The 14,247-nt window shown below is 45.3% G+C and overlaps 2 protein-coding genes across 2 annotated transcripts; both read left to right on the top strand.

The window, feature by feature from the left end:
- Window positions 1–2,795: 2,795 nt before the first annotated feature.
- LOC119353645 (glycine-rich cell wall structural protein 2-like) lies at window positions 2,796–4,071 on the top strand. The gene has a single exon (XM_037620287.1). It carries the CDS (start codon window positions 2,825–2,827, stop codon window positions 3,704–3,706), a length of 882 nt encoding a protein of 293 aa, XP_037476184.1. The 5' UTR covers window positions 2,796–2,824; the 3' UTR covers window positions 3,707–4,071.
- A 6,399-nt stretch (window positions 4,072–10,470) lies between these two features.
- Window positions 10,471–12,504, top strand: LOC119353644 (glycine-rich cell wall structural protein 1.8-like). Its single transcript, XM_037620286.1, has 2 exons — window positions 10,471–11,489; window positions 12,367–12,504. Exon 1 carries the CDS (start codon window positions 10,506–10,508, stop codon window positions 11,385–11,387), a length of 882 nt encoding a protein of 293 aa, XP_037476183.1. The 5' UTR covers window positions 10,471–10,505; the 3' UTR covers window positions 11,388–11,489; window positions 12,367–12,504.
- Window positions 12,505–14,247: the final 1,743 nt, after the last annotated feature.

Below are 14,247 nucleotides of genomic sequence, written 5' to 3'. Positions count from 1 at the left end.
GATAAATAAAATCTATGTCACGTTGGTCGGCATAATTTTCATAAACAGTAAATGAACCAATAGTTATAAAGATAATATACATACCACATCCGAATCATAGACAGGACGAGGGCCGACGGGGGCGGATACCAAAACCATCGCACTATATAAGATGCAATAATAAATGTAAGAAAATGATACAAGTATCTATCTAAACATACAAGTAAGAATATTTTTCCTTTCAGAAAGAAGATAAGAACAAGAGGCTCACCACGGTGGTGTCGGTGATGAGATCGGCGTGGGTGATCGACGGTGGTGAAGACGGGACGGGGCGTGACGGACCGCTAAATCTAGACAAATCTCGAGGAAAATGGAGTTTGGAGGTCGAGCTTCGAGAGGAGAAAGCTTAAGTAGTGTGGCTCGGGCATTCCATCGAACACCTCATGTGCATAGGAGGTGAGCTAGAGCACCACAAAGCCCTCTCCCCCTCGGCCAGAAAAAATAGAGCACTATGCTCTGCTCTTGCGTGAGGGGGTATATATAGGCACCTCATTGGTCCCGGTTGGTGACATGAGCCGGGACTAAAGGGGAGCCTTTGGTCCCGGTTCAAGCCACCAACCGGGACCAATAGTGGTGGGCCAGGAGCGAGGCCCATTGGTCCCGGTTCATCCCACCAACCGGACCAAAAGGTCCAGATGAACCGGGACCAATGGCCCACGTGGCCCGGCCGGCCCCCTGGGCCCAGGACCAATGCCTACATTGGTCCCGGTTCTAGACTGAACCGGGACTAATAGGCTGACCCGGCCTGGACCATAGCCCTGTTTTCTACTAGTGTGTAGTCGTCGCTAGGTGATCTACCGACCTGGTTGTAATTTTTGCAACCTTCGGTGTTCTTTGTACTGACATGATAGACGACGAATTAATTACCAATTAAGAAAAATGGTCTTCTTATAGCAAGTAGTATAATAGGATGACATAGGCAGGCTATAAGGAATAGAATAATATATCTATGCTTAGTTGGAGGAAAGAGAAGAGAAGAGAGAAGAGAAGAGAGAAGAGAAACGGGCTCTTGGAGATATAGCTGCATCGTGGGTGTTACACATGGACACTCGGAAAAGCCAAGTGTCACATGGCAAAACATGTTGAGTGTTCATAGTCAGACTCTATGGATGTAGCCATATTGATGAACCTTGTTAACTCTCTGTCGTTCCTCGTGTGAGTGCTAGGTCCTTGAATGATCGATGATGTGTCTTGTATTATTCTAATAGGTGAGAATCGCTGAGAGAGAAAGATTGACATGACATAGAAGGAGGGTTCCAGCCATAGAGCACGGCAGTAAGGCCACACATTTCATCGATGGTAGTGTGTAGAGCTGCAACGATGGAGGGGCAATGGATTAACCACATCTCCGGTAATGGAAACATGCTAATCTACCTATATCCATCATAAAATATTAAAGATCGGATCCCGTCAATTAAAGCAAGTACAATAGAGCTGAGTCGGGCTATAAGAAATAAACTAATATATTTCTGCTTAGTTGGAGGAAAGAAAAGAGGAGAGAGAAGGTAAACAGGCTCTTCACAACTCTAGCACATGCTCTAGACACTTTATAAAAATGAAAGATGGGCCACATAATAAAAAAATAATACACTCTTTAATCTAATATTATACATGTTGGCTATAAGATGGACTGTATATGACATGACACTGGCTTATAGCCAGCAGCTGGCTATACTATTAACCATACTCAAGATGGCCTGCTAGTTAAGATGGTAGCTGGAGAATCGAATACGAAGTCCTAAGCCTGGGGTAGGTCAACTCTCGGCGTTTGCGTCGCCATAACGATCCCAAATATAGCAATAGCATACTCCAAGTGTGTTCCTGTCTGTATATTACAGTACGTGGTCTAATTTCTGAACTTCGAGGACGCGTTAAACCCTAGGTCGCAGCTAGCTGTATTACTAGCTTTAAACCCTAGGAGTAGTATGCAATTAATCTAGGTCAACACTCTCCTTCGCCGTCTACCATAAGATTACTCACCTGGTGGCTATAGCTACGGGCTAAGCTGGAGCCTTTCTCAAACTGCATCACCGACGATGGACGACGAAGAACGACGTCAGATGGGCGGTCAGAGCTCGGCTCCATCTTCCGCATACCAAGCTCATGTGATTCTACGAGTACCAGTGTTAATGTAATGCATGAACCTTACGGTTAGGGGAGTCACTACTTAAGCAAAAACATTACATCATTTTCTGTTGGTAATTACAGTAAACACATGCCTTACGTACGGTAAGTGTACTTGCTGTACGTATCTTGTTTTTCTCCATATATCCGCGGTGTTCATGATTCATAATGGTCAAGTGGCATTCATTAAGTGCAATGTCAAAGGATTCCCTGTGAACCACGGCTTCCAGTTCATGCGTGCGTATCGAGTAAAGGCAAGTCGCGTTCTTTCATGTGGTGGAGAGAAAATAATTACAGTAGTTAATCTGTCTGTCAGGAGATGGAATCTCAATCAAGCGTCAGTATACGTATCTTCTGACCCTTCTACAGCTGACCAGTTCTCACCAATTAATTACCGATTAAAGAAAGATATGCACAGATTTGCATGATCGATGAATGCAGTGGGAGTGCAATCAACGATGCATGCTACTGTGATTAGTGAACTTCTCATGGGATCACTCATTCAGTTCACAACCCAAAGCTCGCGCGCCTTCTGCGTGTAAGATCCAATACTCATCATCCATGCATCACCCATGCACCGGTTCCACTACTATATAAACCCACGCAGCCCTCTCTTCTTTCAACACCCAATCCATCTCACACTACACCGAGCTCACTCACAATGGCTACTAGCACTAAGCTTGTAGCTCTTGGCTTTGTTGTTCTCGTGAGCATTGGGTTCACCAATGCTTCGAGGATGCTCGCTAGCTCTTCCAGTTCTGGAGGTGGAAGCGGGGGAGGCGGAGGCGGCTCGTCGAATGGGACTGGGAGTGGATGGGGCCATGGGGCCGGAGGAGGTGGTGGCTTGGGATATGGCGAGAGTGGTGGAGATGCCAATAACAAGTATAACTTTGCCAAGGGAGCTGGTGGAGGAGGGGGGAATGGTGCTGGCGGTGGTTCTCAAGGCGGATCCGGATCTGGTTCCGGCTCTGGCGGTGGCAACGGTGTTGGTTCGAGTGGCTCGGCGTCAGCCCCTAGTGGCAGTGGGTACGCCAATGCTGATGGTCAGGGTGGGGGTGGGGGTGCAGGTGGCGGTGCAAATGGGTCAAGCGGATCTGGAGTTGGAAGTGGTGCTGGCAAAGGAGAAGCTGAGAGTGGAATAGCAACTACCCCGGCTGTAGCTCCTTCTGCTGGTGGTGTCAGCTACTCTGATGCTGGAGGTGCTGGCACTGGCGGTGGTGGTGGCGACGGTGGAAGTGGAGGTGGTAATGGTGCTGGAGGTGGACAGGCCGCCAGCGATGACACTACTGGAGGCAATGCCAGTGGAAGTGGCAGCGGCAACGGTGGTGGCCAAGGTGGAGGTGTAGCTCAAGGTCCAAACATGGGAGTTGGTTCTGGCTCTGGCATTGGGGGCGGACAGACTGGTAGCACTGGTTCCTATGGTCAAGGCTATGCCACCGGAACCGGTGCTGGAACGGGTGGCGGCGGTGGTGGCAGCAACAATGGTGGGTTCGGCAATGGTGGAGGTAGCGGATCCGGATCCGGCAGTGCCGGATACCCCTAAATTTCCTTTTCGTACAAGCTAGAATCGGAGCCCATCACACATTTCCAATCTCTTCATTTCACTATTCCACATCATTTGTGTTTCGTAGAGTTTTCACTAGGCGCCTCCTAATAAAGGGCTCCATGATTCCAGTGGATGTACTAAGTAGCAATCTACTAACATGTCCTGCCTACGTTCCTAAATATAAGTTGTTTTAATCATTTCAAATGGACTACTACATAAGGATGTATGGAGACATATTTTAGAGTGTAGATTCACTCATTTTGCTTCGTATGTAGTCACTTGTTGAAATCCTTAAAATGACTTATATTTGGGAACGGAGGGAGTAATCGCTACCTATGAATACGTTATGTTATGATTTCTGATATGTTTCGTTGTCAATGTGAGTGCTTGGTTACTCCTTCGGTACCAATATGCCTAGCTAAGGTTGTTCTAATAAGAAAGCTAATGGTTGTTCTGGTTGCCTCTAATTTCCTTCTCTGTTTGGGATGGTGGCTGGTTTGGCTAGCATGGAGTACGTGGCAGTTTTTATGAGAAACATAAGAAGAAAAAAAGAGGACAAATTCCACAATTACAGCGACCCAAAGCACAAAGCACTGGTAGCCCGTGTTAGGTTAATCTTGGTGATAGATTATTTCATGTTTTTCAAGTCATGCATATAGTAGTAGCTGCGGCAATGTGCATACATAGAGACGCTTTCATGTGTGTTAATGCAAGCTAGTATTTTGTGTGTAGGTCAGTGTGTTTAGCCGAGTCAAATGCATGCATAGTTTGTTAGTCACGTCACATAGGCCATGGAGATATTCCAGGTAGCTAGCTGGGCGTGCGTGACGGAGAGTGGCCGCATGGAGTTTGTTAGTGGGTGAGTTAGTTGGTTAGTGGATCAAGTCGTGTGGTGCATGGCATGAGAACCGGGCAGGTAGCTGCCTTTGCTACGTGTGGGTCACTTGTACTGAGTATTTAAGTTGGACTGATGAATGAGAAAAGTGGAGCCGTGAGGGCGGATGTAAAGATGTAGCGACGGTGTGCCATCAAGGGAGTGCCTTTGCAAAGCCATTAGATTTCTCTTGGTGCTTGTGTGTGTATGTGTTTCTCTTGAGTGTTTTCCATCCGTGTGCTCGTGAGAGAAACAAAGAGAGAAGAGAGAGTTGAGAGGAGGAAGAAGAAGCGGTGCTGCATGGAGGCGGCGCCAACAGCCCGTTGACAATAATTTAGGCATGCATGTAGGCTCGACGACCTTGCAAAGATCTATATCTGGTTGTTTTTATATATGGCCTTGATCCAGGTTGTTTATGGATGACCCACGAGCTCGTACTCTTATGTTTCTCTCTTAATTTTATTTAATGCTATGTCAAGTCAGCAAAACATAAGTGTTTTTTTTTCCTGAGAGAGTAGACGGAGGGAGTAGTTGACATTGCAATATTGTATGTGTCTACACTATGATGCACCACCGCGGATGATGTATGTCCTAGTCAAATCTGTTCCCTCTATTCCATAACTTTTGTCGTGGTTATAGTTTGAATTATAGAACGGCAGGAGTATTTAACAAAGTCAGGTTTACAAAAACGGCCAGGTTTAAGTTGACCAAATGAAGTCATTATATGTCATTGCATGTTGTGTAACAAAATTTGTCATAGCATGAGCTTGTGCGACAAATATTTATGGAAAAAATAAACAGAAAAGGCCGTGGTGCTACAAAATTTCCCTTTTTGTTTTATTATTACAGGCCGTCCAAATATGTGGATGCTTATTGTGCATCGTACTCCCTCCTCTCTAGTTTCTTAGACCCATATAAAAATTGGAAAAAAAAATCCTGTTTTGAAAGCCTGATTGTTTTGGAAATATGCAAATCTAGCTTCCATACAGTAAATCTGTCTAATTTTGGTTCACAACGTGGAATCAAGTAAATTTTGTAGCGTTCAAAGTCGTCTTTACCGCGCACATTTTTCAGTTTCATATACTTGCGGGTATGTATGTATATGGGCGCAGAGATGTGTCTCCGTTCTAAGAAGGCCGGTCATGGCAAATTTTTAAGAAGAGAAGGCCACCACCATATATTATAGTCATCCGACCCTTACAAGGCCATCATTAAAAACTAGAAAATAACACACACAGTCGTTTGGTACAACGACGTTGTTTTTCTCTTGCACTTGTCGGCCGCGCGCTGTGGGCAAGCCCGACATCCCTCTGAATCTTTGGACACTCTCGGAGCTAGGATAAGAGTGTCGTTGTTGACGTAGTTCTAGAAAGTCGCCGGTTGGAGACAAAGATGTTGGCGACGACGCACTGGTGAGCAGATCTAGCTATAGAGTATAACTATTGAGACCTCTCACTAGCTCTCCAAGAAAGCCAAAACTCGTTATGCTTCGGCGGACGGAGAAGAAGACAACAAACCAAAAAACACGAATCGTCGCTGTCCACACTACCAAACAACACCATCAAAGACCACCCACATGAAACTAAGACCAATATGGAAAAGCGGGGCCAAATGGCACTGCTCGGTGTAGGAGGTTTGCCAAGGGTGTTTGGTAGAGCACTCGGCAAAGAGGATATGCCAAGTGGCCCATGGGTAACACTTGGCAAACTATGAGACACGTGGCAGACCCTAGGAATCCGTAGCAAAACTGCATGTTGAGCACCGGTACCCGGCAAAGAGGATATGCCAAGCAGCTCGTGCTTGACACTTGGCAAACTACGAGACACATGGTAGCCCATAGGAATCCCTGGCAGAATTGTTTGTCATGCACCGGTGCTCGGCAAACATATATGTCGAGTATTACCTCGGAAAAGCCTGGTGTCACATGGCAAAACATGTGGTGCACTGTTTTTGTCCAGCATTCCCGACAGACTCTCGACAAAGGTAGGTACCATGTGGCACCATCGTCTTCGTCAGCCGGTCGTCGGTAAGCTTTACGTTCCCGAGCATCCCCATGTTGCACTCGGCAAAGCCTTTGACGAGTACCCGACAAACAGCACTCGGCATACGCTGCTTTGCCGGGCAGGGGTATGTTGAACGGTCTTTGCCAAGTACTTTTCGGGTTCCCCCGAGTATTTTGGTACTCGGCATAGAATTGTTTTCTTGTAGTGCATATACATATAGGCTCTACTTGTATATGAAGATGTATACACACATATACACCATATTAATTAATTTTATGAAGGGAGAGAAGAGGGTATTTAAACCGATAATTATAACACTCATGTCTAGTAACCATTGCGCTAGATGACATATAATTGGAATTATCTTCGTAAATTACATGGATCACTTTAATATTTAAAATATTCTTACATTCTCTCACCTCGCTTGTGTGCAATAACATGAAGATCTAAACTTTTAAAGATCGATGTAAGATGCTGGAGGGGCAATGTATTAACATGCTAACGAAAATCATTAAACTAATTCTCATGAAGTTCCAGGTAACTTTAATCTCAAGGGATCCGGTCGGTGCTGGTCTTAAATGGGTCTATTTGGGTCCAGTCTACGTTCGTCCGTTCATGTGGTGTTAGGTTGGATCTTTCCGATATAAGTTTCTCTCCATCGTCGAGGGTTGCTATTCTAGTGCGTTGGTCTTTTGAGGACTTAAGACGACAATTTCCCGACTGCCTGCTAAAACAAGGTTTGCCCAACTCTGATAAGGGAGGGGCGATGATGACGACGCCATTTCGCTCGCTCTAGGGTGTGTAATCGTCGCTAGGTGATCTATCAACCTGATTGTAATTTTTGTAACCTCCGGTGTTCTTTGCACTGACATAATAGATGATGAATGAATTATCAATTAAGAAATATGGCCTTCTTAGGAACAATGGCTTTGCTAGTAATTAGGATCTCGCATGCTGGTGGATAATCGAATACAAAATCGTAAGCCTATGGTAGGTCAACTCTCGGTGAGATAGCATATTCCAAGTGTGTTCCTGTCTGTATATTACAGTACTACGTGGTCTAATTTCTGAACTTCGAGGACGCGTTAGAGTGTTATAAACCCTAGGTCGCCGCTGTTAGCTTTAAATCCTACGAGTAGTATGCAATTAATCTAAGTGAGCACTCTCCTTCGCCGCCTACCAGAAGATTAACTCTACTCGTCTAGTGGCTATAGCGTGGGGCTAGCTGGAGCCTTTCTCAAACTGCATGCACCGACGGCGAAAACCGACGTCGGACGGTCAGAGCACAGCTCCATCTTCCGCATGCCAAGTTCATGTGCTTGTAGGAAGTAAGATGTAGGAGTACTGGTGTTATGGTAATGCATGCACCTTACGGTTTAGGCGAGTCACTGTTTCATTAAGTTGTTACTCACTATTTAAACAAAAGTACAAAACCATACAATACATCATTTTCTGTTGGTACTAATTAACAGTAAGACAATGCATTAGGAACGGTATACGTACTGTATGTATCTTGTTCTTCTTGTTATATAGATCCGCGGCGTTCATGATTGATAATGGTCAAGTGACATGCATAACTGCAATGTCAAAGGATTCCCTGCATGCATGGGTCACTGTGCAATCGACCGTGAGGTCATAATATCGATCAAGGGAAGTCACGTTCTTTCACGTGGCGGAGGGACAAATCTCGAGGCAAGATATCAATCTGTATCTGCGATCCGATCCTTTCGCCTATGCACATGCTGCTGCCAATACACCGGTGCTTAAATGAGGTGTTAAACACATTAAATAGCTTAGCAACTATACTCTCCAATGCATATAAGTGCTTAGCTTCTTGTAGCTAAGCTCTCTCTTCGGACTAGCCACGGTAGGGAGTAACTTAGGGCCTGTTTGGTTCCAATAAGTCACCCGACTCTTAAAACCAGTGACTTATAAGTCACGCCTGTTTGGTTGTCACCGGACTTATAAGTCACCTGAGCACATCTTCCCACCTTGTTTTTTTATGTAAAGGTGGTGGGAATCATGCAAAAGAGGGTGACTTATAAGTTTTAAGTTGGGGTGGAGCAACTTATGACTTATAAGTTGGGTGACTTATTTGGAACCAAACAGGGCCTTAGAGTAGTAACATGCATATGTTACTAGTCTATGTTACTACCTCTGTAGTGGAGAGTAACATATGCGTGATGTCATGCAATATTTCATTATTAGGTTGTAGACTCATCTTGTCTTGATATGTGTGATGTTACTCATACTATGAGGCTAGTCATAGTGGAGAGTAACTTAGACGAGTAACATGCATATGTTACTAGTCTATGTTACTACATTCATAGTGGATAGGGTCATAGATGTGTTAATATAGATGTCTTCATTATTACTTTGTAGAATCATTTTGCATTGGGAAGCATTATATGATGGTAACATATTATGTTACTCTATTTGCCTCTCTCGTCATTAACTACTTGTCACATCATTATTTTTGCTTATATGGCATCTATGTTACTATCTATGTTAGTCCCACTATAACCAGCCGAGTAACTAGCTATGTTACCACACGCCTTTCTTTCTCCACTATTTACTTGCCACATCATCTATTTTGCTTAGATATATGTGATGTTACCATCTATGTTACTCTCACTGTGGGTAGTCTTAGACTAACCACAATGGGGAGTAATTTAGATTAGTAACATGCATATGTTAGTACCTCCAGTTTGGAGTAACATATGGATGGTGTCATGCAACACTTCATTTATTAATTATTATGTTATAGACACATCTTGTCTTGATATGTGTGATGTTACTCATAATATGAGTAACTAGCTATGTTACTACCTCCGTCCTGATTTATTGGGCCTCTTCATATTTTGGGTCAAGCTTTGACCATCTATAATAGACTACTAAAAATATGATATAAAAGATTTATATTGTTGGATTTGTATTTGGAAGAGCTTTCCGACAATATAATTTTTGTGACATATAATATATATTTTGTTAGTTAAATTTTTAAGTCAAACTTTAGCCCAAAATAAGAGGGGTCTAATAAACCTGGACGAAGGGAGTACCACATGCCTCTCTTTTTCTTCATTAGTTACTGGCCACATCATCTATTTTGTCTAGATATGTGTGATGTTATCATCTATATTACCCCCACTGTGGGTAGTCTTAATGATTTAGCAACTAAAGTTCTTCATGCATTGGTGGTCTTCTTTCAATTAAATGTTTTACCTAGGTTCACGCGCTTGGCATTGTTTTTTTATGGGATCATCACACTCATCTCTCTCCTCTTAATTAACTTGTCACATCATTTTTCCCCATCTATATGGTAGGCTTAGCACCTGTATAAGGCGGAGCATTCGGAGGGACCTAAGTATAGGGTTTGAACTTTATGATTCAACACATAAGAACCAATCTAAATGAAAATAACTGACACAAAATTTTTTGCAACACAGACGTTTTCTAAAGGTTTTTCTAAAACTTAAGGGTTTTAGGCAACCCAAAACTAGATTACGGGTGTTTTCCCAGAAAGCACATCATCAGTATCGATCAAAACAATACCATCATGGTTCTTAAATTACATGTGGTCGTATCAAGAGAAGAATTAATTAATCTGTCTGTCAGGAGATGGAATCCCAATCCTCAACCAAGCGTCAGTACGTATCTTCAGTCCCTTCGACAGCTGACCAGTTCTCATCAATTAATTAGAGATTAAAGAAAGATATGTAGAGATTTGCTTGATCGATGCATTCAGTGCAGTCAACGGTGTGCATGCATGCTACCGTGCGCGCCTTCTGCGTGTAAGATCCAATACTCAGCAGCAAACACGCATGCACTGCTTCCACTACTATATAAACCCACGAAACCCTCTCTTCTTTCAACACCCAACTCATCTCAGACTCCACCGAGTTCTCGGTCACAATTCACAATGGCTACTAGCACTAAGCTTGTAGCTCTTGGCTTTGTTGTCCTCGTGATGAGCATTGGGTTCACCAATGCTTCGAGGATGCCGGCTAGCTCAAGTGCTGGAGGTGGAGGCGGGGGAAGCGGCGGCGGTGGCAGCTTGCCGGGTGAGAGTGGGAGTGGATGGGGGCATGGGGCCGGAGGAGGTGGTGGCTTGGGGTATGGAGAGAGTGGTGGAGATTCCGATAACAAGTATAACTTTGCCAAGGGACTTGGTGGAGGAGGGGGGCACGGTGCTGGCGGTGGTTCTCAAGGTGGATCCGGATCCGGTTCCGGCTCTGGCGGTGGCAACGCTGTTGGTTCGAGTGGCTCGGCGTCAGCCTCTAGTGGCAATGGGTACGCCAATGCTGATGGTCAAGGTGGGGGCGGTGGTGGAGGTGGTGGCGCAGATGGGTCGAGCGGATCTGGAGCCGGAAAGGGTGTTGGCAAAGGATATGGTGAGAGTGGCATAGCCACCGCACCGGCTCCTTCTGCTGGTGGTGTGAGCTACTCTGATGCTGGCGGTGGTGGTAACGGCGGTGGTGGCGGTGACGGTGGAAATGGAGGTGGTAATGGCGCTGGAGCTGGACAGGCTGCCAGCGATGACACTTCTGGAGGCAATGCCAGCGGAGGAGGTAGCGGCAACGGTGGTGGCCAAGGTGGAGGCGTAGCTCAAGGTCCAAGTATGGGAGTTGGTTCTGGCTCTGGCATTGGAGGCGGACAGACAGGTAGCACTGGCTCCTATGGTCAAGGCTATGCCACTGGAACCGGTGCTGGAACAGGTGGCGGTGGCGGCGGCAGCAACAATGGTGGGTCCGGCGGCGGTGGAGGTAGCGGATCCGGATCTGGCAGTGGCGGATACCCCTAAATTTCCTCTTCGAACAACCTAGAATCGGAGCCCAGCACGCATTTTTTAGTCTCTTCATTCCACTATTTCACATCATTTGTGTTTCTCCTCATTCATAGTAGGGTTTTTACGTAAAGAAGGCGGAGCTACTCCACACCAGCCCCCGTTGAGAGTCGAGAGAGTTCCACCGCTCCCGGCCCGATCCCTTATCTTCTCCGACGGCGACGCCGGCCGGAGCGGAGACGGGAGAGGTGCATGGCGTTGTCCTATGTATATAGAGTCTAGGTATAGGTTGAGGTCGAGTAGTGCCCATGTGGCGTATGGCTGTATGCCGATGTGGAGAGCGCCGCCGCCGCGTACGAGCAGCGGCTGGTGGCTCACGGCGGCTGCGTCTCAGGCAAGGCTGGCTGGCGGCCAGTCGCTGCCGAGGGGCGTGCTGCTGGCTCATCCACCAATAAGCTCGTCTGGTCCCCTGTTCTGGAGGCTTTCCGCTACTTCTCTAGCTCGTGGCGTCGCCGTGGTGGTGAAGACGAAGAGTAGAAGAGATGGAGAACCAGATCGGGTCAGTGCTCTTATCCGGTGGCTGTTTGGGAGTGGCCTTGGCGCCAGCTACGGCGTTCGGCGGCCGGCCGGCTCCATCACGTCATCGTACATGCTGGCCGAAGGGCGGCCTTTCTACTTCTTCCTCCCGGCCAAGATGCCTAAAGGGAGGCAGCTCATCTTCTGCACGGAGTCTATGGCGTGGTGCCATGGAAGCTTAGTTGTCCCAAGTGGCAATGTCCCCGGCGACGGCGAAGTTACGGCCGTGCAGAAGATGTCAAGGACCCGATTGCTTTTCTTATCTGGTTGTTGGGGTCCTCTTTGTAAAAGACAGGGACCAGTGTGTTATTTGCAGTTAGTTCTGGGTCCGTCTGTAAAATGCTGTGTACTTCATGTTCAGTGTTAATGCAGCATCAGGGTCCTTCTGGACCCGTCTTTTGTTCAAAAAAAAAAAAGTAGGGTTTTTACTAGGCGCCTCCTAATAAAGGGGCTACATGATTCTAGTGGAAGTACTAAGTAGTTAGTGGAGCAATCTACTATGATGTAACGGCGACCTACGTGTATCTTATGTTATGATTTCTTATATGTTTCATTCTTAGTCCGAGTGCTTGCTTACTCCTTCGAAGCAATATGCCTAGCTGACGGTTGTTCTAAAACAAGTTAATGGTAGTTCTGGCCTTTTTTTTTTGCGGGAGTAGATCTGGACTTCTGGTTGCCTCTAATTCCCTTCTCTGTAGGGGATGGCGGCTGGTTTGGCTAGCATGGAGTGCGTGGCAGTTTTATGAGAAAGGAAAATGGAAAAAATGACATATTAGACTAATACAGAGACCCAAGCCTAAAGCATTACTAGTAATCTGCTGTCAATAATCAGGCTAATACTACTAGGCTTGCCTGTAGAATGACCTTGCAAAGATCTATTTGGTCATTTGCCATACACACTGCCTTGGTTCAGGTTGTTTATGGATTTACCGGACTATGGGCTCATGAGGGCAATTTACTTTCGACATGTCGCTTTGTCGCTACATAAAAAAGATGAGGCCGAGTATGAAACATATTCAGCGAACCCCGATTTAACCTGGGCGAAGTATAAGTCGAGTGTTACACTCGGCATATGGCCCGGCTTCATTTATTCCAGCTTAGGCCTTGTAAGCTGAGTGTCAATTCACGGGCGGTCGGCTTATATATAAGTCAGGGTTAAAAACGTGGCTCTCGGCGAAAAAAGCAGTATGACGGCCAACAGCCAACAACGATGGTGCCACGTGGCACATCCGTAACCCGAGAGGGAGGCCTAAGCCGTGTTTTTACACTCAACTTACGAGGAAATACACGGCAACAAGTGATTTTTCTATAGTGTATTATGTTTCTCTCTCAATCTCTACTATTAAAAGGAGCAACTAATTGGGGGTACTCCACCTCTTGTTGGGTGTCCAAGCAGACATTGTTTCTATGTGGGCTTGCCCTAGCACACATCGGATGGTTTTTTCTTCGGCTTTTCGTTGGTTTCTTGATTTCTGCGGTTTTTATGTTTTTTGGGTTTTTTATTATCATTTTTTGGGGTTTTTGTTTTCGTGTTTTTTTGTTTCTTCATTTTTCCCGTGTCTGCCAGAAGCAGAAAAGTCACATTAGTGCTTCGCGTGAAGCATGGTTATGTTTCCGCGTGAAGCGTTGTTGTGCTTCTAACGTGAAACCATAATTGTGCTTTCTTAAAGAAAAAAATAAACCCCATGGCTTGAAGCACTTCTTTTAAAAGTAAAGTAAGATTGCGCTTCTATGAAAAAGTGAAGCACGGGTGTGCTTTTGTGAGCGTGAGACAATTCAGTCAATATTATGCATGGGTGTTAGAGCAATGAGGGAACATTTCCCTAGTACGAGAGTACCTTTTGAGACAAGGTACTCTGGTTTTTCTCGAAAAACCCTATGTTTACTTTATGCAATGGGGGAGCGGTATCCGAAATTGGAAAAGCATGTTGTCCATGATGGGTAAGTGTGGGGTGAACCAAATTCTCATTGATTCAAGAGTTTCTATCTATTCCCATGCCCTTTAATTTTTCTTATACAATTTTTAGTATTTCTCTCGGTTTTTGGTATTTTGTCTTCGCCTTTTTCTATTACTAATTTCTGGTTTTTTCAATTTTCCTTTCTTGGTCTCCACTTTTCTGTTTTCTTTTTTTCCTGGTTTTTTATTTCTGGTTTTTTCAGACTCTGATTTTTTGGTTTACACTTTTTGTTTTCTGGTTTCCTTTTGATTTTATAATTTTTCCTGGTTTCTAATCTGTTTGGGTTTCGTTATGAGGCACACTTGTGCTACTCGCATGCAAAAACACAATTGTACTTCCCAAAA

The sequence above is a fragment of the Triticum dicoccoides genome, chromosome 2A, assembly GCF_002162155.2.
Source record: "Triticum dicoccoides isolate Atlit2015 ecotype Zavitan chromosome 2A, WEW_v2.0, whole genome shotgun sequence".
NCBI lineage: Eukaryota > Viridiplantae > Streptophyta > Magnoliopsida > Poales > Poaceae > Triticum > Triticum dicoccoides.
Note: the sequence above shows the minus strand (reverse complement) of the source record. Positions and strands in the feature narration are given on the sequence as shown.